The sequence below is a fragment of the Staurois parvus genome, unplaced genomic scaffold (assembly GCF_062004578.1).
Source record: "Staurois parvus isolate SC_StPar_1 unplaced genomic scaffold, SC_StPar_1.0 ptg000576l, whole genome shotgun sequence".
Taxonomy (NCBI): domain Eukaryota; kingdom Metazoa; phylum Chordata; class Amphibia; order Anura; family Ranidae; genus Staurois; species Staurois parvus.
Genome location: NW_028318372.1, coordinates 769,907 through 795,885, shown reverse-complemented (window position 1 = coordinate 795,885; position 25,979 = coordinate 769,907). Strand labels below are relative to the sequence as shown.

General features: G+C 39.8%; 1 protein-coding gene across 1 annotated transcript; it reads left to right on the top strand.

Annotated features, from left to right (window-relative positions):
* The first annotated feature begins 1,473 nt into the window (after positions 1 to 1,473).
* On the top strand, positions 1,474 to 4,271 carry LOC149450263 (uncharacterized). The gene is given in 1 exon segment (XM_089692110.1): positions 1,474 to 4,271. A coding segment is annotated over 1 exon segment (2,709 nt). The 3' UTR covers positions 4,183 to 4,271.
* Positions 4,272 to 25,979: the final 21,708 nt, after the last annotated feature.

The following is a 25,979-nucleotide window of genomic DNA, read 5'->3' as shown; positions in this document are numbered from 1 at the left end:
ATTTGGAAAAGACGAGGTTTTGTAGATGCTTCAAACAAAGCTTTAGCACACAGAGAAATACTAGAGTCAATTTTTGCACTAGCAGGGATAAACCCTTGTGCCTATGCAATTGTTAAAATACCAGCGCATAGGAAAGACAATGATGAACTGAGCATAGGAAATATGATAGCTGACACATTAGCAAAAGAAGCAGCTGTTAATGAACAGTCAGAGACTCCATCTGAAGTAGTTTCAGTAAACACAGTCAGAAAAACAGATACACAGATCCCCTCATTTGCAGAAGAACAGAAAAAGGACCCGTCCCTTTCTGCTTCTCAGGTTGATACAGAATCTTCCTTTGTTTTTGAAAACGAGATTTTGTTTCATGACTGTAACGGGGTTCTGCGTCCTGTCATACCAAAACATTTACAAGTGGACTTCACAAAATACAATCATGAAAGTTTAGGCCATGTAGGTAAGCAGAGATTGTTAGAGATTCTCAAAGAGAAATTTTTCTGGGAAAAAATGGATGAGACTGCAGACAATGTAATTCAATCTTGTCTTATTTGTGCTCAAGTGAACCCCAGGCCAAAAGGACAGAAACCTCCTTTACAAAGAACTCCTCCAGCTAATGGTCCATGGTCCACATTACAACTTGACTATATAGGACCATTACCAACAGGAAAAGATGGTTTCAAATATGCTCTCATAATTGTTGATGTTTTCTCAAAATGGGTTGAGATTTTACCTGTACGCACAGACGATGCACTAACAACTGCAAGAATGTTAATAAATCATGTTTTTCCACCTTGGGGGATCCCAATTGACATCAGTTCAGATGGTGGAACTCATTTCACAGGTAAAGTAATGCAGGCAATGTGTAAAATTTTGGGAATCCAGCAAAGATTTCATGTTCCATACCATCCGCAATCTGCAGGTATTGTGGAAAGAATGAACAGGACTATCAAATCCAGAATTGCTAAAATGTTGTTAGACAAAGGACATACATGGGTAAATGCCGTACCTTTTGTTCTGATGAGTATCAGAAGTACAACATCTTCATCTACACAATACAGTCCATTTGAACTGATGACAGGTAGAAAAATGCCGCTTGTTTTTCCACATGAACCGTTTATTTTGTCGACTCCGCAGAAAGAAGCAATTGAGAAAACCAAATGGTTACAGATGTTGCAAGACAATCTAAACGCCATTTTGCCACATGCAGCTACTCACATGCAGAAAATGATCCCTCCACACTCCTCAAAATTTGAGAAAGGTGGACAAGTCATGATTAAAACATTTAGAAAAAGTGGGCCGTGGCAAAGTAATTGGGAAGGTCCTTTTGAAATTTTGGACACACTTGGTGTAATGATAAAAGTCCAAAGACCTCTCAATTCTGTTAAAAATGCACGGAGACAACAAAAAATATGGGTTCACACTGATCAATGCAAGTTGTTTATGCCAAGATAATGATACTGCATTTCTTTTGCAGAAATGACATTTGATAATCAAATATGGAGGAACATCAAACTCCAAAATGAAATACTGACAACATCAGAAAATTGGAAAGAAAGAAAGAACATTAAAAGGAGAAAATTCGTCATCACAAGACTCCTTTTCTCATTAATGACATTTTTATTCCTAAAAACTTATATGACTTTTTCCAGCCCAGCAGAGAAGAACAAGTCTGAGACCCTGCATAAAAGAGAATTGCCTTTATCCAGAAACAAGAGACATTTTCCAAGATACAGTGACATTGACACAGCCGTAGACTTGTATGGACTTGCTTGTATAGGTCATGGAGCTACTTGTTGTATGCAATTTTATTTTTTTCATAGTAACTCTATTGAAATACAAGCTAGAATAGAATCTAAAACAAAGTTTACAAAAATGCAAGGATCATATGTACATAATAATAAAACTGGTACATATGAATGTAATTTAACTGAGATGGGATTCTGGTCCATAGTTTTAAAAGGAAATGAGTCTACAATTTGGACTGGCGATGTAACTGGAGATAGAGTAGGTTCTTCTTCTGTAGGAGGATCCAAAACAGATATTTGGTTTTTGACCCAATATTATTTACAGTTTATGGATCCTGAACACTTAAAGATTACAGGAGATGAAGAAGGAGATGTAATTAGAGTATGGGATTTTCAAATAACAAGAGGTTCAGCTCACGTTAAAGTGAGAGTGACTATTTCAATTGTAGACTTGATTATTCCAGATATAAAAGTATCTCCACAAGCTGTTAAAATTATTGAAGGAAAGGATGATTTAAATTTGATATGTACTACACAAATATATTTACCTCAAAATTCCCTATTAACTTGGAAAAGAAATGGTGAATTTTTGGGTAGTCTTTTCCATAGCTCTACTAATATAATTCGTAAGAGTAATCTTGGAAATGTAGATTGGACTAACAATAACTTTATTTATCAACACAGTAGTCCAAATCTTAATGACAGAGGCATATATGAATGTTGCATATCATTAGAAAATAATCCAATGAAATGTGATACTGCAAATGTTATAATTTCATCTCCTAAGAACATTAAGTGTACTGATGAAAAATGTATTCCTTCTAGTCCATTTCAAATTAATCATTTCCAACCCAGACATCTCTTAAGAGAAGGACATTTTGTGATTATACTTTGGAAATTTAATGTTTCTGAATGGAAAATTTCATCAAAGTATCCTCAATGCCAAGAATACTTAATTAATATGGAATTGGGTATGGATAAATGGTTTGGAGCTAATAATAAAAATAACAATAGGAATAAACGAGGTATCGTAGATGGAATTCTAGGAGGAGTTGGTACTATTGGAAGTATTACCAATAGTATGGATATTAATACATTAAAGTTTGATCTGGAAACAGCGGGCTTAGTGGGTAGTAAAAGTATTAAAGTTCAAAGAAATGTAAATCAAATATTAGAAAATATGTTAATGAAGACAGCTACGGTTATAGGCCCAGCTGTAGTCCACTTACAAGATGTTACTTTGAATTTAATGGACAGAGAACAACATTCCCACATAGCCAGAACATGTCTAGAAATACAGACAGAGTATTCTACCAATTTTTAAATAATTGCACAAGCATTCCAAAGTGGAATAACTCCTCTAAGTCTTTTTCAAAGTTTACCTAATGAATATGTATTTGCAAAATATCATACAGATTTATGGGTAAATAAATGGGTAGGATGTAATCAACATGAATGCTTTGGTACCTCAATGATTCCCATTGCTGGGAAAGAACAAATGTTAGTTCCAGTTACAGTCTTAGGATTGCCAGTTAGTAATACTCAGTTGTTATATTATCAATTACAGTTTGTAGATTTTGCTTTGGATACTAATACATCTGAACCAGAACAACTAGATTTATCTTCTTGTTTACATTTTCAATCAAAAGTAATATGCTTGCCTAATCAGGACAAAGGTATTTTTCACTATTGTTTTCATAATCATTCATTATGTACAGCAAGAATAGAAAAAGTAAAAACTTCATTTGACCTAGTCACTGTTGTAGGAAAGAGGAAAGTCTGTTTTCAAGTCATGACAGACACTGAAACAGTTAAAGCTTACTTCCTATCCTGCACACATACAGATATCCTGAGTCGAGGCTTGTATTGTATAGAAGGAGATCTTACAGGAATTAGTTTAAATGGAATTAGAGTAAATTTAACTAATATACTTATGAAAAATGTGAGTGTTCTACCTATACAATATAATATATCTCAAGTAGATGAGTTTCCATGGAAGGAATGGGCAGAAATCATACAAAAGGATAAGGGATTATTCATTGCTTTGTCTGAAGAACTTCAGAAAGCAGAAATAATATTTAAGCATGAACAAGGAAATCTACTAGAGATAGAACATGATTGGTCTGAATTTTCAGGTCGTTCATGGTGGTCAAAATTTAAAAATACTGTATCAATGTGGGGAAAAACCTCAGTAACAGCAGCTGTTGGAAATATATTATTACACCCATTAATTATTATATTTATTATTATGATTTTATGTATTTTATTTCAAATCTGTATTATGATTAGAATGAAACGATTTTACAAATTGATTAAGAAACAACTGAAAGAAGGTGAAAAAATCCTGTCAGGTATTATTAGAAGGAAGGTTACCTCTGACCTAACTGACCTGGTTATAGAAAATGGTGCATCTGGAACAACTGATTCAGAGCGTGTATAGTTGGGCCATGAATGAAGTATGAATGTATATATAATATTATATGATAAATTATATTTAGGGGGAATATTGTAAGAAATTAATTCACCATAAAACAGACGTCTGTATCTTTTCATATCAGTGTCTCCTCTAAAATGACAACTAGTCATTGAGCTAGTACATTTTTAACTTTGCGTGTGTATGATGGCTTTGAAAACAGGTGTTAAAGATGAACCATGGTATATTCATGTCTAAGAGGTCAACAGGTCATAAGCTTGTTTTAAGAATAGCAAATTGGATAGTAAAAAGATATTGGTATGCAGTAGAACAAAGAAAGTATATGTCTTTTATAAAGAAAATCATGTCTAATCTATAATATAGTTAGTTGGATAATTATTTCATATAATTAATTTATTAGTTAGGAATAGTGTGTGATAAGTTTAGTACCAATTATTGTTGGTTATATGCATTTATGTGATCAATTGTCCCTTTCTAAAGATATGTGAAGCCATTGTATATCATGTAACAGTATCATGTATTTCTGTCGTCTAAGAGGTTTGAAGATAACGTCACACTAAGAATATAAGTATAGAAGGTTTACAAATATGGACACTAAGAGTATAAGTTTAGAAGAAGTACAAAAAAGGATTTTACTTATTTAGCTCACACTGAATTAGGAAATAACTGTTTAGTGGGATGGTCTGGTAAAATATATATAAGATGTGCCTTAGAGATAGAGGGACATATACACACACGCATACACACACTCACACTCACACATCAATACATTATACAGCTGACATGCACTGACATTTTTGTTTTCTTAAGGCCTACAAAGCCTTGATACACCTGTTGTCTTCCTTGCCAAGACTGAAACACTTGTCATAGAACAGGCAAGAGATTAGACATTTCTCCAAAGCTTATTTATTTTTCCATAATCTACAACTTTTGTTATATTTTACTCTGTATTTTATTTTATCTTTTGCATTCATTTTATGTTGATGCCAAGTGTGAATTAAATAAAAGTCACACTGTTTTAAATCAGCCTGGTACAAGAACACTTTACCTCAAACGCCTAAGCCAGACACTTCAATAATATAAGTGTCACGATATTTAACACTCTTAGAGTGTAAGCTCCCAGGATCAGGGCCCTCCTAACCCTCTTGTATTGAACTGTATTGCTGTATTGTCTCCCGTTATACTGTAAAGCGCTGAGCAAACTGTTGGCGCTATATGAATCCTGTATAATAATATTAATAATACCAGCACTGCAGTATGACTTGGTGACGTGGCGATTCCCATAAGTCCAGTACAAGCCGGTGCGGTGGCGAGCATAATTTAACTACTCCCCTTGATTTTTGGAGCTGTTTTTCACGGAATATCTGCGTTGATTGTGCATAAAAGCAATTTATATGCACAACAATTTATCGCCGCCAACCCAAATTCAAACCTTGCCAGGCCAGTCGCATGGAAACTCATTACAGTTTCCGAATTTACATTTTTTTTGGGCCTAACCCTCATCATGGGCATTACTAAAAGAAATGAATTGCGGTTGTATTGGTCCGCAGACCCGATTCAACATATGCCCGTGTTCTCTGCTGCCATGGCCAGGCATAGATATGAGAGTATAATGTGTTTTATGCATTTCAACGACAATACACTCTGTCATCCTCGGGGTGACCCTGAATTTTGTTGGCTCCACAAAATTCAGCCCCTCACAAATCACCTTAACCAAAAATTTGCAGATGTCTATACTCCCCAGCAAAACATCTGTATTGATGAGTCCCTGATTCATTTTTCTGGCAGTCAAACAATTTCTCCCCAGCAAGCATGCCAGATATGGGGTCAAGATGTAGAAGACCTGTGAGAGGACAACAGGCTATACTTATAAGTTTCGGATTTACGAGGGAAAAGATAGTCACGTGGAGCCCCCCAGATGCTCAGACTACATGGGGAGCAGTGACAAGATAGTTTGGGACTTGGTGTCATCCTTTTTCCATATGGGGTACCACTTATACGTGGACAATTTTTATTCAAGTGTGCCACTATTTAGACATTTGTTCAATCTTGGAACTGGCGCATGTGGCAAAGTGTGACCTAATGTGTGCCCACCATTAGAAGTGGGTGGATGCAGGGAGGAATATTCTAATGGTGGGCATACCACACACTTTTTCTGTCAGAGATTTCTTCTCTTTTTTTCATTCAGTCCACAGGCTGCATACAAAAAAAAAAGAACATAGCATACAGTATATACCCAACAAGGACCAGTGACATACTGGTACATCACTGGATTTTGAATGGTTATACCAGTATGATGCCTACAGCTGCAGGCATCTTCCTGGTATCGTTTTTTTCAGCCAGCGATCGTCTTTCATGTAAAAGCAGTCCTAGTGGCTAATTAGCTGCAGGATTGCTTTTACAAGCAGCGGGACATGATGGCCCCCTCCCCAGCTGCCTTCCACGGCCTTCTCGGGCAGTCCCGTGCCATCGAGGGAACCTGAGAATGCAGCTGGTGTTTCTGCCAGCTGACCATAGAGTTGATTGGAGACCAGAGTGGTGCCAATCATCTCTATAGTCTAAGAATTCGGAAGCTACTAGTATTTCATCACTTCAGTTTTGCAGGATATAAAGAGCGCCATTTGTAAATTGGGAAAGCATCTGATCACACCGATCTTGGTTTGATCAGATAATGTAAGGGCAGAGGAGATATCTAGAGTCTGATAGACCCCAGATTTCTCAGAAAAGAATATATGACAATGCCCATTGAAGTTATAGGGGATATTTGCATTCCCTGTGAAAGCATTAAAAGTGATAAAAAAAATGAAAGGTACAGTGTAAAAATAACTAAAAAAATCAAAATAACTTAAAAAAAAAAAACTTGCCCCTCCCATGCACGCACACCTGTGTGCACAAGTGTTGACCCTGTGCCAGTATGTAAACAGCGGTTGCACCATACATGTGAGGTATCGCCGTGAACGTCAGATCAAGGGAAGTAATTCTAACGCTAGACCTCCTCTGTAAATATAAAATGGTAGCTTTTAAATCGTTGCCTATGGATATTAAAAATGTATGCAGTTTGTCGCCATTGCACTGAGCATGCGCAGTTTTAAAGCATGTCATGTGTGGTATCTATTTACTCAGCATACTATAATATTTTATATCTTACCAAATAATTGGCCAATATATTGTGTTTTTGTGCATTAAAATTAAAAAAAGTGTATTTTTAAAAAAAAATTTGCTCTGAAAAATCGCTGTGCGAGTACTATGTGTCATAAAGAATTGTAGTACCCACCATTTTATTCACTAGGGTGTCTGCTTTAAAAAATATATAATGTTTGGGGGTTTAAATTAATTTCCTAGCAGAAAATACTGATTTTTTTCATGTGCACAAAAAGTGTCAGAAAAGGCTTGATCTTCAGGTGGTTAGAAGAGTGAGTGATGTGTGGCATAAACTTCTAATCCTGGGCATAAAACGCCCCCACCCCCCAAAATGACACCTTTTTGGAAAGTAGACACCCTAAACTATTTGCTGAGAGGCATGTTGAATCAATAGAAGAATTTATTTTTTTTCCACAAGTTTTTGGAAAATGACAAATTTTGTTTTTTTTTTACACAAAATTGTCAATTAAATGATTTACTGCTCACACATTCCATGACTATATGTGGAATTACTCCCCAAAATACATTCTACTACTTCTCCTGAGTATGGGGGTACCACATGTGAGAGACGTGTTGACAGTCTAGCCAAGACCCCAAAATACAATAAGCACCTTCAGGCTTTTAAAGGACTTTATTTCCTCATTACACTTCCAGACTACCTATCACAGTTTCGGAGGCCCTGAAATGCCAGAATAGCACCTAACCCCCCCAAATGACCCCTTTTTGGAAAGTAAACACCCCAAGGAATTTTATAAGAAGCATGGTAATTATTTTGCAGATCTCATTTGTTGCCACAAGTTTTTGTAAAATTAAGAAAAAAAACAAAAACATATTTTTGAAATAAATGAGAAATAATGAGATCTGCAAAATACTCACCATGCCTCTTAATAAAATTCCTTGGGGTATCTACTTTCCAGAAAGGGGTCATTTCGGGGGGGGGGGGGGGTGCTATCCTGGCATGTCAGGGCCTTCGAAACTGTGATAAGTATTGAGGAAGTGAAATGAGGAAGTTACGCACCTTCAGGCTTTCAAAGTGGTCATTGGATTTCAGGCTCCTGTATGTGGCTAGGCTCCCTAAAAGTCTCACACATGTGGTATCACCATACTCAGTAGAAGTAGCAGAATGTATTTTGGGGTGTAATTCCACACATACCCATGGCTTGTGTGAGAAATAAATCATTTAATTGACAACTTTGTGTAAAAAAAAAATGTGTTTGTCATTTTCCAGAAACTTGTGGAAAAAAAATAAATCTTACATGGACTCAATATGCCTCTCAGCAGATAGCTTAGGGTGTCTACTTTCCAAATAGACATTTGAGGGTGTTTGTACTATCCTGGTATTTTAGCACCTCAAGAAATGTGATGAGCAGTCAGAAAGTAAAAGCTGTGTAAATTCCATTATCTATACCATAGTTTGCAGATGCTATAACTTTCACACAAAGCAATAAATGTATACTTACTGGGATTTTTTTAACCAAAAACATGTAGCAGAATATATTTTGGCCTAAATTTATGACAACATTTTAGTTTTTTTGGATATTTTTTATGACCGAAATGAGAAAATATTGTTTTATTTAAATAAAAACATTTTCTTCAAAAAATTTTTTTGTTTATAGCGCCAAAAATAAAAGTGCACAGGTGATCAAATGCCACCAAAAGAAATCTCTATTTGCATGAAAAAAGGACATAAATTTCATTTATGTACCGTATTGCATGACCGCGCAATTGTCCGTTAAACTAGCGCAGCGCTGTATAGAAAAAAAATGGCGTAAATTGCAGTATCTATACCATAGTTTGTAGACCAGGGGTGGACTGACCATTTGGAAACTTGGCACTGCCCGAGGGCCCAGGGTCAGTAGGGGTCCCCATGAGATGCCCCTGGTACCTTTTTCATAGGCTTTTTTGAGTTTGGGCAAGGACACAGGGGCCCCATGATCCCCTATTGCCCAGAGGCCCCATGAGTTGTCAGTCCACCCCTGTTGTTGACGCTATAACTTTCACACAAAGCAATCAATATACACCTATTAGGATGTTTTACCAACAACATGTAGCAAAATACATTTTGGCCTAAATTTATAACTAACTTTGAGTTTACTATATATTTTTTATAGCTGAAAGTAAAAAATATCGTTTTTCTTCAAAATTTTTGGTCTTTTTTTGTTTATAGCATGAAAAATAAAAAGCGCACAGGTGATCAAATACCACCGAAAGAAAGCTCTATTTGTGTGAAAAAAAGGACGTAAATTTCGTTTGGGTGCAGCATTGCATGACCGCGCAATTATCAGTTGAATTAGTGCAGTGCCGAGTAGCAAAAAGAGGCCTGGTCATTAAGGGTGGTAAATCCTCAGGAGTACAAGTGGTTAAACGTACTCACTTTTGCATGGAACAGGCTGTATGGCGTATACGAAAGTTTGCTATATTCTCTTGCATATTTATACCCATAAAACCTTCAAAGCTTTTTTTAAAATTTGGAGTAAAGTGGTGAGGAATTAGAACCCCTGTCAGTCTTGATTGCTGTCTGTACCCCCATATACCTATAAAACCTTCAATTAAAGTGAAATTAAAAGAAAATCTTTTTATTTTAATTTTGGGTAAAGTGGAGAGGAATTAGAACCCTTGTCAGTTTTTATTGCTGTCTGTACCCCAATTAAGGAGATCCACTTTCTCTATTTGACCATTAAAAGTAAGAAAATCTAAAATTTTGGGTTCTCCCCAGAAAAGAAATAGAGGGGAAATCTTCCAGCACACAGTTAACCCTTTGATTGCCCCAGATGTTAACCCCTTCCTGCCCAGTGTCATTAGTACACTGTCAGTGCTTTTTATTAGCACTGATCACTGTATTAGTGTCATTGGGATGTCAGTGGCAGTTAGTCAGTTCCCCCCCAGTGTCAGAATGCCCGCCGCAGTCCTGCTATAAGTCGCTGATCGCCGCCATTACTAGAATAAAAAAAATTCAAAATCCAGTATATATATATCACCATTTGTAGACGCTATAACATTCATATAAACCAATTAATTTATTGTCATTTTTTTTAGCAAAGACATGTAGCAGAATACATTTTGTTAGGGCAATAAATACTTGCTAATGTACATTCTAGTTCTTGTAATTTTCCTCTTAGAAACAAAAATCGACCCTCTGGATCTACCAATCTATCCTCCATCTTAAATCTTACATTTGTTTGCTAGGCCTATTGCTTATAATATTGGTGAGTAGGAATAATACCAGGTTGGATAATATTTAGAATATAACATAACATTTGTATTTTGAGATATATGTGTCTCTTGTAAAAACACTACTTCAATAGATTATAGATACATTTCCCTAAGAATCTTATGTCTTTTAACTGGAATATTCAGTCCTTTCACATTATAAGTCATAAAGTTAACCGAGTTAATTCCTTCCATTATATCTTTACTCTATCTGAATCTACACTGAGAGAGCTGTAGGTATATGTATTTTGGAACAAGAAGGTATGTTCAGCATACCCCTTTTTCTCATCCTTCCCAACCCCTCATCCCTCTCCCTCCCCTTCCATCCCTACCAATTTAAAACCCTCTGGCTCTTATCTAGCCCTTGAATCAATTGTGGTTTCAGCCCCACTGTCGGTTCCTTTCCAGGGTGAGACTCACGGCACATATGCCTATCTGGACCCCTCCCTCCACTCCTTGGGTCCTCCTGGTTTCCCGCCTTGACTCCAAAATTCTCCTTTCCTCCGAATTCTTCCCTCCTCTATCTTATCCTCTCCTTGTCTTTATATCGATCAGCTCTCCCCCCACTCCCCCACCTTCACCATCCCTACAGGACGGGGAGTAGAGTGAAGGAAGAAGAGAGAGAAAGAGGAAAAAAAAGAAAGAGAAGAAAGGGAAAGTCAACCTCCACTGCGATACCTTACTCTCCCCTCTCTTACCCTCCCAACTACTGCTACTCACCTTATCTCTGTTGTACTCTCTGTTTGGAGACTGATTGCCACCTCGTTTTTTCTAATTCCATGCTTTCCCAGTCACCCCATGACCAGTCTGGAATATCCATTATTTGCAAGTGTAGTTTTTCACAAACGTCCCGCAACTTTTCTGGAAATCTTAGTCTTGCAGAGTGTCCATCTTTCCATCCAAACAAGCACGCCGGAAAACCCCAGTTATATCAAACATTTTTTTTCCTCATCTGCTCCAATAATGGTTTTAGGGATCTTCTTCTGGCCAGAGTCTCTGGTGCTATATCTGCAAATATTTATAGATTCACTTCTCAATATTTTATTGCTGGAATCCCTCTCATCTTCTTCCATATGTTTACTTTTTCTTCATAATGATGAAAAAGTATAATCACATCCCTAGGGGTTTCCAATGCTACTCCTTGGGGCCATCTGATCCTATGCATTCTGTCTATTTTCAGTTGTTCTGTTGATTACTGGATTAAGCCTTTTCTTCATTATGCCCATCAAATCTTCCCCTTGCGATGCTTCTGGAAGACCCTGGATCCTCAAATTATTCCTTCTATCCCTATTTTCTTGATCCTCCAACTTGTAATATAATTTGCTTTGTTCCCTTCATATTTCTTCCATGTGTCCTTCCAATTTGATTATTATCTGGGCATGTTTATCTAATTTTTCCTCCATTTCTTCAAGTCGTGCCAGAACTTGACCCAGATCATTATGTAATATAGCCATCTATTTGTTTGGGCATTTGTGACCTTGCTTCTTGTTCTTCTATATTTTCTTTTTCTATTTCACTTTCTATATTTACTGTTTCTTTAGACTGGATCAGGTTTGATATTCCCAATGATGTTCTAGATAGGTTGTTTCCCCGTTCATGTCTTCCCCTTTCTCCTTGCTGTCTCTTAGGGGTTTGTTCTTCTGGGCTTTTCTCCTGCGGAGGCATGTATTTTCTTTTTGTACTTGTATTTAATTGAGGTGTCTTCGAACCTCCCCCTTTTACAGATCTGCTCTTCATTTTTTAGAAGTTATATTTAAAATGTTATAGTTCACAACAGCGTATTATTTCCAAGGTTCCAGTAGTTAGATCTATATTTGACTGCAGATATTCTTATCATCGTATGGGATATATCAGATATTTCTCAGCTTCCTGTTATATATCCCCTCCGTTTTTCTTCCTTTGATGAGAGATCTCAGGCTTCTTTACCGCCTTATCAAGGTGTCTTTCTCCTTCTTTTCCTCCTCTTCCCTCCTCCTTCAGTTATGATTCTTTTCCTTCATCAGTACTGTCTCTTCCTTCTCCCTCTCCCCTCCTTCACTCCTCTTCCTAACCCACAGGGTGACCCCTCAGATATTTTCCTTTTTCTTTGAGCATTTCCTATCACCGACCACCCTTGTTTGTGCTCAGCCTCAGCTCCCTATGTGAGATATATTAATAGGTTTTGACAGGTGCAGGTGGTGTAAACGTTTGAAAAAACTCACCTCTTCCCGCAGCTGTTCTCCACCACCTCCTTTTGTCTTCCCAGCTTCACTGAACCGCTACAGCCGCTGGCCATCATATAGCCCCAGTTACATGGAGTACTGTCCCCAAGTTTTAACCCTCCTTTCAACCAGGGATCTTATTGTTGAGGTGGTCTCGGTGACAGTCACCAGTGATCCTGGGGGTCCCCTACTGTGGGTATCTATCATAGGTATCCTCTGGCTCCAGTTTGCTCCTCTTCTTCCCAACATGAACGGTCTCTCCCAGGACTCTCCGCAGTCATCATGTGGGTGCTCCCAGTGGTCACCACTTCGACCTCACCAACACCTTGTTCCTCTCCTGTGAGGGACCAAACGCTGGAGCTCTCATCATCCGCCTCTGGATCCACACACCAAGCGATGGGCAATGCAGCAGGACAGGGCAGGGTTGGATTGTCTCTTAATTTGAATTCATAATGCCTCTTGGCAGGCCCCTGGGAGCTCCTAGTTCATGTGCCCTGTTAGCGCCATGCTCAGACCCCTTTCCTCATGATCATGAGGTTCTTTTATTTTCTATCCATAGCCAAATCCAATGGTATAATTGGAGAATACATTAAGAAAATAATGGATTTTAAGAAGGGCAAGCTGATTGTGGCAGGAGATTTTATTTTTTGCATGTAACTAGGATGAATACATCGCCACAAGTGCAAAGAGATGGAGGTAAACATCTTAAGTCTATTAAAAGGATGTTGTATCAGTTTCATTTGTCAGATGTCTGGTGAATTAAACACCCAAGAGAAAGAGACTAAATTTTCTATTCTCCTGTGCATGAGATGTATTCAAGAATGTGCTATATAATGATAGAACATATACTCTTGGAGTCTCTGGTTAAATGTAATATTGAAGTAATGTCATTAACAGACCATACACCTGTCACAATTAGATTACAAAAAGGTGGGGAGCAAAATAAAATAAATACGTGGAAATTAAACGAGATGCTCTTACAGGATCCAGAGATGGAAATAAGAATAAAGAAGAAAATAGAGCATTATTTTATGTTAAATGAGACCGGAGGGGTTTCGATTGCTACAGTGTGGGAGGCACATAAGGCATACAGTATATAAGGGGAATCCTGATTTCCATAGGGGCTGAGAAAAAGAAAGAAAGAATGGTGGAAAAAAATAAGGGTATTAACAAAGGAATTATATGAACTAGAACAACTACATGAAAAAAGAAAATAGAAATGGATATATAACAGAAGATACTTTTGAAAAGAGAGGAGTTGAAGAATTTAATTGAACAGGAAATCAGAAAAATGTTCAACATGGTGGCAAAGGAGAGATATCAGTGGGGGAACATACCAGGGAAATATTTAATGAGAAAATTAAGGGAAAAGAAATCGATGAATTTTATAGAAAAAATTAGAGATGAGAAAGGAGAAATGGTATATTCAACCACTGATATTGCTAAGACTTTTCAAAAATACTATAATGGGTTATATGATGTAACGTGATAGTAATGGAAGAGGAAAGAACTAGGAAAAGGCAGATGTATTTAAAAGAAGCTACACTACCTAGATTGGAAGAAAAAGAGATATATCAGGAAGAAAGTCAAGCTGCATTGAAGAGTACTGCAACAGGCAGAAGTCCTGGACCAGATGGTATACAGTGAGATGTTATAAGAACTTTAAAGAACAACTTATCCCGCAAATGTGTATATATATGAATGCATTAGGTGATGGAATGGAAATAACGGAGGAGTTGTTACAGGCATATATTATAATTATACGTAAAGAAGGGAAAGATCAGTCCCAATGTGCCAGTTACAGACTTATATCACTATTAAATTCTGACACAAAACTATATGCAAAAGTCCTAGCAACTAGGATGAAAGATTTAATGCCAGAATGGATACATTTAGATCAAGTGGGCTTCATTACAGGAAGAGAAGTAATATACAATGGGTTAAGATCATTGCTCCTCCTACAAAAGAGTAAGAGAGAGACGTCCCATGTGTTAGTCCTGTCAATAGATGCTGAAAAAGCATTTGACTGGGTGGACTGGGGATTTATGATGGATACATTGGAGGTGTTAGGAATAGGACCCAAAAATGGCACAGTGGATAAAAAAGTTATATAATCATCCATCAGCAGCTGTATAGGTCAATGGTTCACTTTCACAATTATTTTAATTGCATAACAGAACAAGACAGGGATGTCCACTATCTTCCCTGTTGTTTGTTATATCATTAGAACCGTTATCAGAAACAGTACGAAATAGTGTAGATGTAAAAGGAATTCAGACAGGAGACATGGAACACAAAGTCGCGGTGAACGCAGATGATTTTTTGTTCTATGATGTAAATCCCAGATTAACACTACTTAGTTTTATGAAAATGTTAAAATGTTATACAGAATTAACTAACTTAAAAATAAATCTTTTGAAGTCAGAGATATTAAATATTAATCTCCTGAGGACAGAAAAAAAGGCCTTATTAAAAGAATTTACATTTACATGGAGGGAAAAAGAACTAAATCATCTAGGAATAAAGTTAACCCATCTATAAAGAACCTATACCAGGTAAATTATATTTCACTAATAAACTAAATAAAGGAGGAATTGAGGAAAATTTCTATAGGAACGCTATCTTGGATTGGAAGAATAAATATGGTAAAGATGGTGATAGTACCAAAAAATGTATACATTTAATATGCTTCCAATATATTTATCAGTGACATATTTTGAGATCTTAAAAAAGTGATACTTAGGTATATATGGGTTAATAAATAACTCACAGTAAATTACGAGGTCCTAAGTAAAGATAAAGTAAAAGGGGGTCTAAATGTGCCAGATTTCAAGAGATATTATTATTCTGTGTTAATATCATGAATAGCAGATTGGATATATAATACACGGGGAAAAGTTGGGTAGAAATAGAATATACACTAATGAGACACGGTTAGATAAGATTATTTGGCTTCCACAACAGTATTTTCACATGGAATGTAATTAAGATATGGGATTTAATTTATAAGCAAATGAGATGGGAATATAATTCACCATTGATACCAATAGTAAGTACATATTATTTCCCACCAGGGAAAGATAACATTACAGGAAAATGGATTTAAAATAGAAATGCACAGTTAAAAGATATTTTGGAAAAAGGAAAATATGTTCTTTTCAAGATTTAAAAAACAAAAAGGAATTATTCCTTATATTAGATGACTAGCGATATTACCAATTAAGACATTTTGTTGAAGCGCTCCCACAGCCATTAAGATCAGTGGAAGATATGTATCCATTGGAACAATTGCTCAGTTCAGAAAAATGTTAAAACATTCTACCTCAAGTATCTATAAGACTCTTACTATAATATATGGACCTGCCTGCCCACTGTTTATGGAGAAGTGGGAAAAGGATCTTGGAACAAAATTGAATGAGCAGCAAAAAAAGAAAATATTTATACTAGCACATGGTGCTGTGGATATGAATATAATAGAAATTAATTATAAATGCTTAGCAAGATGGTATATCACACTGAATGTAGCACATAAGCAACGATCAGAAAATTCACTTTTATGTTAGAGGGGATGTGAGATAAAGGGAATAGCACATATATGGTGGGATTGCCCCAAGATACAGGAGTTTTGGCAAGAAATAATTGAAAAAATACAGGAGATATCTAGGAATAGAATATTTAAAGATCCTTGTTTGTTTATTTCATAGCACCAAATTTTCAGTGAAACAATACAAGAATATGCTACCATTCAATCTATTAAATGCAACAAAAAGATTGATTCCTAGATTTTGGCAGGTACAGGAGACCCCCAAAATAAATGATTGGCTATATAGAGTGGAATATGCATACAGGAAGGAGGAATTGTATCAAATTGGAGAGGATAAAATTGAAATATTTAATAAAATATGGAAAAGGTGGAGCGACTTTAAAACCTCAAAGAAATATTTGTAACTAGTACAGGTTAAAATACAGGAAGAGATAAATGAAAGGAGATATGGTTGTATAGAAATGATAAAGAAAGGGAGGAGATGAGGAGTAATGAGAAGAAAGACAGATGAATTATAGAGGAACAAGAAGAGAAGGATAACTAGAGAACCATAAGGGGGTGAATTATAGGGGGGGGGGTATAGGGAGGGTATGGATTAGGTATAATTATGTGCTGAAAATTGTTTTCTTTTCTTTGTTTTGTGTATGGACTTTATAATGTTGAATTTTGTAATATAAAAATTAATAAAATAAAAAATAATATAAAAAAAAACATTTTGGCCTAAATGTATGATGAAATTTGATTTTTTTTTAAATTTGTTTACTGGATATGTTTTATAGCAAAAGTCAAAAATATATATTTTTTTCAAAATTATCAGGCTTTTTTGTTTCTTTATAGCGCAAAAAAATAAAAATGCACAGGCGATCAAATACAACTGAAAGAAAGCTCCATTTGTGGGAAAAAAGGACATAAATTTCATTGAAGAACAGCGTTGCATGACTGCACAATTGTCAGTTAAAATAACGCAGCGCCGTATTGCAAAAAATGGCCTGGCCAGGAAGGGGGGTAAATACTATGGAGGACATGTAATTAAACTACTAATATACCCACTACTTACTTCCCATTGAAGGAGTTGGATAGTTGATGCCCCCCTTATTCAAGTAGGGGTTTCAGATTCCCATATGTCTCCTCCATAAACACCCACATCCTTTTGGGGGGACAGGATATGAGAAAGAGGCACTCAACATTAGGATAAGATGCTTTGTGGGGTGGAAGCTTTGCTGCCCCTTACTGCAAGGTACCCCTGCAATGTTGATAGGCATGTGGCCTGATTCTTGCAGGAAGAAGCAAGTGAACACTTTCTGCATTTCATTTCCTTGCCACCCAGCCTGGATGCCTGGATCAGGGACTGGATTAAATATTAAGAAGAACATCATTTATTTTTTTTTGCCACTTTTACAAGACTACATCACATTGTTCTATAGCACAATGTTCAGCTTTAAGGCATTCCTCCAACATGTAACCACTTGAACTCCACACTATAGTAGATTTACTGCTACAGGGAGGATGTTCTGTGCAAAATCACATATATAAACCTAATTTCACAGTTCCACCACAGGGAGAGCTGCTTCCGCTGTGATTGGACACAGCAGAAGTCAATCAACAGGTGCTGGCCAATAGATGAGCATCAGCACCCATTGATCGCCAAGGACACTGACATAACACATCTCTGATTATGCAAACAAAGCAGAGCTGTGTTATGTCAGGGCGATCGGCTAGGTTTTATTTAGGAAATAAAATCTAGCAGATTGCCTAGTAAAAATAGTACACAGCGCACACAAGAACACTGGCTAGGCACACAATTAACCCTTTTATCAAACTAGATGTTTAACCCCTTCCAGCCAGTCTCATTATTACAATGACAGTATATATATTTAGCACTGATCACTGTATTAGTGTCACTGGTTCCCACAAAGTGTCAGTTAGTGTAAAAATGTCTGCCACAATATTGCAGTCCCAATATAAGTTGCTGATTGTCGCCATTACTAGTTTAAAAAAAAAAGAAAAAACATTCCAGTATATGTCCAATAGTTTGTAGACACTATAACTTTTGCGCAAACTAGTCAATATTTGCTTATTGGGATTTTTCTTACCAAAAATATGTAGCAGAATACATTTTGGCCTAAATTTATGAAGACATTTGATTTTTCATTTTTTTTACTGGATACGTTTTATAGTAGAAAATAAAAAATATTAGTTTCTTTTTTTTTTCTTTAATTACCAGTCTTTTTTATAACGCAAAAGGTAAAAGCTGCAGAGGTGATCAAATACCACCAAAAGAAAGCTTTATTTGTGGGAAAAAAGGACATACATTTTATTTGGGTATAGTGTAGCATGACTGCACGATTGTCAGTTAAAGTAATGCAGTACCGAATCATTAAAAAAGGCTTGGTTGGGAATGGTTTAAATTTTCCGGTGGTCAAGTGTTAAAAAGAACCAAACAACTTTTTTTTGTACTTTCTATGTCACTTTTAACAGATTACAAATATTTTTTGTATTTTTAATTTGTACACATAAATGTTTACATTAGTACACATCCCCCATGGCAATGTCAGTCTTCCCACGTCCCCGGGTCAGATTGTCTACTTTTCAGACTAAATCAGGAGTTAAAAACAAGAACAACTAGTCCTCTGACCGGTCCTCTGGTATTGTAATTACACATTACCAAGTCCCGAGGGCTTTCTATAGTTTACAATTCTCTTCAGTAAATTTCTTCATAAATGTACCCTTCAAGTAAATGAAAAAGAATAGCCTGGGGGTGATTTTTCACAGCATTTCATGGTTTTCAGCCTGGGAGTGTTCAATGCAGAGGTGTTGTGGATGGTTTTTAATTTGTAACAACAAACAAAATAAGGTTTTTCTATGTAAAAGAAACATTGAATATATATCAATAGTTTAGAATCCTTGTTCTTAAGTACAGATTGTATTTACATGGCCATGGAAAACACAATAGAAGACAATGAGATACATTATGGTGAGGGGGGGGGGCTGAAAAGAAACAAAACGTCCCCCAATAATTGGTGAGCAACACAGCAGAGCCCTCTTCAAACTCAAGGTATTTGCAGGTTTTGCTTCAATCACCAATCTGAAAAATAAAAAGTTTATCCCCGTTTTATACTGTGGGGTTGATTTACTAAACCTGGAGGACTCAGAATCTGTCACAGCTGTGCATGGGAGCCAATCAGCTTCTAACTTCAGCTTGTGAAATTTGCTGTATTGACTATAAATATGGATTTTAGAATAAAATCTCTTTACATGTTGACATTTCTCCTCTTCACCGCTTTCTTCAGACATTGGGGTCGATTTACTAAAACTGGATGCTGCAAAATCTTTTGCATCTCTGCATAGGAACCAATCAGCTTCCAGATTTTTTATCAAAGCTTTTATCACACCTATGCAGTTTGCTTTTTGTCCATTTTGCAGTGCTGTTTGCAGTTCATCTTGCTTTTTTGAAGCATTTTACCACGTTTTGTTCAGCTTTTTTTTAAGTGTAATTTATTTTTGCTTGGAAGAATAAAAATGCAAAATGTGGCAAAAATGTGGCAAAAACGCACTACCATGTATTTCAGCAGATTCTCCATTGAACTCTATTGTAGCAAAAACATTGCTTTTTGCTTTTAAAAAAGTCCCTGACCCAAAAGCGCAGCAACTCAAAAAACATAGATGGGAACAGGGGCGGACTGACAACTCATGGGGCCCCTGGGCAATAGGGGATCATGGGGCCCCTGTGTCCTCACCCATACCCAAAAAAGTCTATGGAAAAAAGCCAATTAAAGGTACCAGGGGCATCTCATGGGCCCCCTACTGACCCTGGGCCCTCGGGCAGTGCTCGAGTGCTCGAATGGTCAGTCCGCCCCTGGATGGGAACATGTTCCATACTAAACCATGTTGACTGGATGTAAGAAATCAAATTTATGATTCGGCACTTATACTGATGGCAAGCTTGCAAAATATTTGGCTTTTATGATTAATCATAATTAATATTAATATGTTTGAATGGACGCCTTAAGCCAATAGTATTATTTAATTCTTCAGTAAAATAGCTGAGATATAAGTTAAGCTGAGACAGTAAATATGAATGAGTTAGCTGAGAGAAGCTAAACCAGCTGAAGACTATATTTAGGCATAGCTGGTTAAAAGTCTCTGGTAGTATAATGTCAAAGGTATTAGAAGTGACTTACTATTACATTATGTATTTTAATAGTATCTGTGTGTATTTAGTATACGTTTCTAACATATATACATATATAGATTAGTGATTATACATTGATATGTTGTAAAGATATGTTCTTAAGTTAAATATGAATAGCTCAGGTTACATCATTAGCTTACAGTATTATGTATATCAGCATCTGTACCTGTCCATCAAACATCACATATATAGCGTCCACTCTCTTCTATGAAACTGCTTTGCTAAGCAGTAATAATTTCCATAAAAGGTATTAAGATCACTAGGTATGACGCTTGTTCCTATATAAAAGGTCCATAAGGGACTGTGGAGGCTCACACGCTAACACTGACACTCTTACATACACACACATACACGTCTGAGAAGCTGCAACAGGTGCATGCTGCAATACAATATCGTCACTTCCGTCTACTTCCGGCTTCTTCATAAAGTCTCAAGAAGGACAAGGAGAGCATGAAGGACAGAACAGCACATGGCCGGATATCTATAACAAAAATGGTGACTTTTTCTTTAAACTTTTGCTTGATATTTCTGCAGTAGTTTTATCTACATGGAACTGTTCATGATACACTTTACATAGTTATTTTAAACCATTGTGTGATAAAATAAAATCACACTTATTTTTTATTTCAACGGCTCTTCATTCATAATCGACTCAAGACACTAAAGAAGTATTATATGTGTCTAAAATCCAACACTGGACTGTAGTGCATTTCTGCAAAAAAGCACAAAATAAAAGCATTGGTGTGAACGGATCCTAAAATAACAAGCTGCGGTTAGAAGCTGATTGGCTGCCATGCCCCGCTGCACCAGATTCTGCACTCTCTAGTTTTAGTAAATCAGCCCCACTGTGTCATCTGGCTCAGTTCTCACATTCTTACTCATCTCTGTGATGGCAAGAGTGTGGTCAAAATGGAAATTTAATACATATCTTATGGTCCTGTAAAAATCTAATCAGTATCTGGTTGAAAAATGTTCAGATTGTTTCTGAAGTGACTCGTGTTTTGTTTCTCCCAAACCCTCCCTAGACAATTTGGAAATTGACTCCATTCCAGATGACTTTCATATGATTGTTACTAGAGATGAGCGAAGTATTCAAAAATTCGATTCGACTGATTCGGCGAATTCGTGGAAAAATTTTGATTCGAGTCGAATATATTCGCTGTGTATTTAACTTAAAAAAGGGTGTTTCTAGGCTTCAGAGAGACTTAATATTAGTGCTGAACACTGTACCTTTAATTTAAATGCCCTTGGAGTCTGCTGGGGAAGAGAAATAATACTGTCAGGCAGTATGACATGCAGATGAGTGCCGTCGATCTTAGAATCACCGCACACTTCACTCATTTGGGCAGTCACGGGGCCAAAACCAGAGTGTGGAGCCACAGTGTGGCGGTGGAGGCAGCAGCAATGGGAGGCCATACAGCACCCTATGACAAAAATGGAAACCACCAGCAGTGTGAGGAGACCTGAAAGTGGCACATGGCAGAGTGTGGCGATAGAGACAGCAGCAATGGGAGGCCGTACAGGGACCCATGACACACTCTGGACCTGGCAGCAGCATGAGGAGGCGGTACAGGGGCCCATGGCAGATTACGGGCCTGGCAGCAGCATGAGCAGTCGGTACGGGGGCCCATGGCAGATTACAGGCCTGGCAGCAGCAATGGGAGGCCGTACAGGGACCCATGACACAATCTGGACCTGGCAGCAGCATGGGGAGGCGGTACAGGGGCCCATGACAGATTACGGGCCTGGCAGCAGCATTTGGAGTCGGTACGGGGGCCCATGACACACTCTGGACCTGGCAGCAGCATGAGGAGGCGGTACAGGGGCGCATGACAGATTACGAGCCTGGCAGCAGCAACTTGGACAGGAGGACGTTCAGTTTCTGCACCGTCTGGTGCGTGCTCGCAAACTGTTGTCTCTTGGAAACGGATTCCAAGAAAGACTGCTGACGGAATCCGTGAAGAAGAGTAGCAGGAGAAGGAGCATCTGAACGAGCGGAATATGCCAACAAGCGACAACAGGGGCCCATGACAGATTACGGGCCTGGCAGCAGCATGAGGAGTCGGTACGGGGGCCCATGGCAGATTAGGGGCCTGGCAGCAGCTATGGGAGGCCCGTAATCTGCCAGCACCCTATGACAAAAAATGGAACCCACCAGCAGTGTGAGGAGACCTGAAAGTGGCACATGGCAGAGTGTGGCGATGGAGACAGCAGCAATGGGAGGCCGTACAGGGACCCATGAGAGACTCTGGACCTGGCAGCAGCATGAGGAGGCGGTATAGGGGCCCATGGCAGATTAGGGGCCTGGCAGCAGCTATGGGAGGCCCGTAATCTGCCAGCACCCTATGACAAAAAATGGAACACACCAGCAGTGTGAGGAGACCTGAAAGTGGCACATGGCAGAGTGTGGCGATGGAGACAGCAGCAATGGGAGGCCGTACAGGGACCCATGAGAGACTCTGGACTTGGCAGCAGCATGAGGAGGCGGTATAGGGGCCCATGGCAGATTAGGGGCCTGGCAGCAGCTATGGGAGGCCCGTAATCTGCCAGCACCCTATGACAAAAAATGGAACCCACCAGCAGTGTGAGGAGACCTGAAAGTGGCACATGGCAGAGTGTGGCGATGGAGACAGCAGCAATGGGAGGCCGTACAGGGACCCATGAGAGACTCTGGACCTGGCAGCAGCATGAGGAGGCGGTATATAGGGGCCTATGGCAGATTAGGGGCCTGGCAGCAGCTATGGGAGGCCCGTAATCTGCCAGCACCCTATGTCAAAAAACTGAACACACCAGCAGTGTGTGAGGAGACCTGAAAGTGGCACATGGCAGAGTGTGGCGATGGAGACAGCAGCAATGGGAGGCCGTACAGGGACCCATGACAGACTCTGGACCTGGCAGCAGCATGAGGAGCCGGTATATAGGGGCCTATGGCAGATTAGGGGCCTGGCAGCAGCTATGGGAGGCCCGTAATCTGCCAGCACCCTATGTCAAAAAACTGAACACACCAGCAGTGTGTGAGGAGACCTGAAAGTGGCACATGGCAGAGTGTGGCGATGGAGACAGCAGCAATGGGAGGCCGTACAGGGACCCATGACAGACTCTGGACCTGGCAGCAGCATGAGGAGGTGGTATATAGGGGCCTATGGCAGATTAGGGGCCTGGCAGCAGCTATGGGAGGCCCGTAATCTGCCAGCACCCTATGTCAAAAAACTGAACACACCAGCAGTGTGTGAGGAGACCTGAAAGTGGCACATGGCAGAGTGTGGCGATGGAGACAGCAGCAATGGGAGGCCGTACAGGGACCCATGACAGACTCTGGACTTGGCAGCAGCATGAGGAGGCGGTATATAGGGGCCTATGGCAGATTAGGGGCCTGGCAGCAGCTATGGGAGGCCCGTAATCTGCCAGCACCCTATGTCAAAAAATTCTACACACCAGCAGTGTGAGGAGACCTGAAAGTGGCACATGGCAGAGTGTGGCGATGGAGACAGCAGCAATGGGAGGCCGTACAGGGACCCATGAGAGACTCTGGACTTGGCAGCAGCATGAGGAGGCGGTATAGGGGCCCATGGCAGATTAGGGGCCTGGCAGCAGCTATGGGAGGCCCGTAATCTGCCAGCACCCTATGACAAAAAATGGAACCCACCAGCAGTGTGAGGAGACCTGAAAGTGGCACATGGCAGAGTGTGGCGATGGAGACAGCAGCAATGGGAGGCCGTACAGGGACCCATGAGAGACTCTGGACCTGGCAGCAGCATGAGGAGGCGGTATAGGGGCCCATGGCAGATTAGGGGCCTGGCAACAGCTATGGGAGGCCCGTAATCTGCCAGCACCCTATGACAAAAAATGGAATACACCAGCAGTGTGAGGAGACCTGAAAGTGGCACATGGCAGAGTGTGGCGATGGAGACAGCAGCAATGGGAGGCCGTACAGGGACCCATGAGAGACTCTGGACTTGGCAGCAGCATGAGGAGGCGGTATAGGGGCCCATGGCAGATTAGGGGCCTGGCAGCAGCTATGGGAGGCCCGTAATCTGCCAGCACCCTATGACAAAAAATGGAACACACCAGCAGTGTGAGGAGACCTGAAAGTGGCACATGTTTGGGGCATGATTCATGGCGGATTTAGTCAGTTGTGTCAGGAACTGGTGGTTTGAAATCCAGACTAATCCACGCCTGATTCATTTTCACAAACGTCAGTCTCTCCACACTTTGGGTGGACAGTCGTGTCCTCCGCGGAGTTGCAATACCTCCTGCCGCACTAAACACGCGCTCCGATGCCACGCTACTGGCCGGGCATGACAGCCTTTCAAGGGCAAATTCAGCTAGTTGGGGCCAAAGGTCAAGTTTCGTTGCCCAGTAGTCAAGGGGATTGTCTACCTCGGTTGGCAGGGTGCTGTCCAAGTAGGCCTAAGCCTGTTGTTTGAGGTCCTGCTCCAGGTCCACCTGATGCTGCTGCTGCTGCTGCTGCTGCGGCTGGTTAGTAGTTTCCTCACTGCGCTGGTGAAGAAAGCTACTCATCATCGACTGCAGACTGAGGCAGCCGCTGCTGGTGGAGCTGCCACTGCTCCTACCACCCCACCCCTCCCCTGCTGCCATGGCAGCGGAACGCGAGCGCACAGGGCCCACAGTGTCTGAGGATGGACGTTGGCGCAGACAGGCAGAGACCAGCTGACTACATAGGTGGTTTTTATAGTACGTTATTTTGGCCTCCCTCTCAGCAGGTGTGAAAAAGGCCACCATTTTTGAACAGTAGCGAGGGTCCAACAAGGTGGACAGCCAAAAGTCATCCCTCTGTCTGATGGTTATTATTCGGCAGTCGCTACGCAAGCAAGCGAGCATGCTATGGGCCATTTGTGCCAAGGAATGCGAGGGACTCCCTGCCTCCATCTCCACAGCATACTGCCACGGTGCGTCTGGGTCCTCTGTCTCCTCCTCCTCCTCCTCTACCAGATGCTCCTGCTCCTCCACTCCTGTCCGCTGAGTGGAAAAACCACCCATTTCACTCAATAATTCCTGAGCACCAATGTCCTCCTCTACCTCCTCCTCTTCTTCCTGTCCTGCCCCCACAGGGGTCATGTGGCGTTGAGATCTGTGCGCCACGTCTACCGCACCCTGACCAGCCATTGTTAACAGCATTTGTTCCAGGACGTGCAACAGAGGAATGACGTCGTTCACCCCATAGTCCTGGCGACTCACGAATAGCGTGGCCTCCTCAAAGGGCCTGAGCAAGCGCAGGTGTCACGCATGAGCTGCCAATGGCTGACATCTAAGTTACACAGGGAGTACCTTTATCCGCTTTTAACATCAGGAAATCGGTGATGGCCTTTCGCTGTTCGTAAAGGCGGTCTAACATATGTAGGGTTGAATTCCACCTTGTTGCAACGTCACAGCATGAGGAGTCGGTACGGGGGCCCATGGCAGATTACGTGCCTGGCAGCAGCAATGGGAGGCCCGTAATCTGCCAGCACCCTATGTCAAAAAATTCAACACACCAGCAGTGTGAGGAGACCTG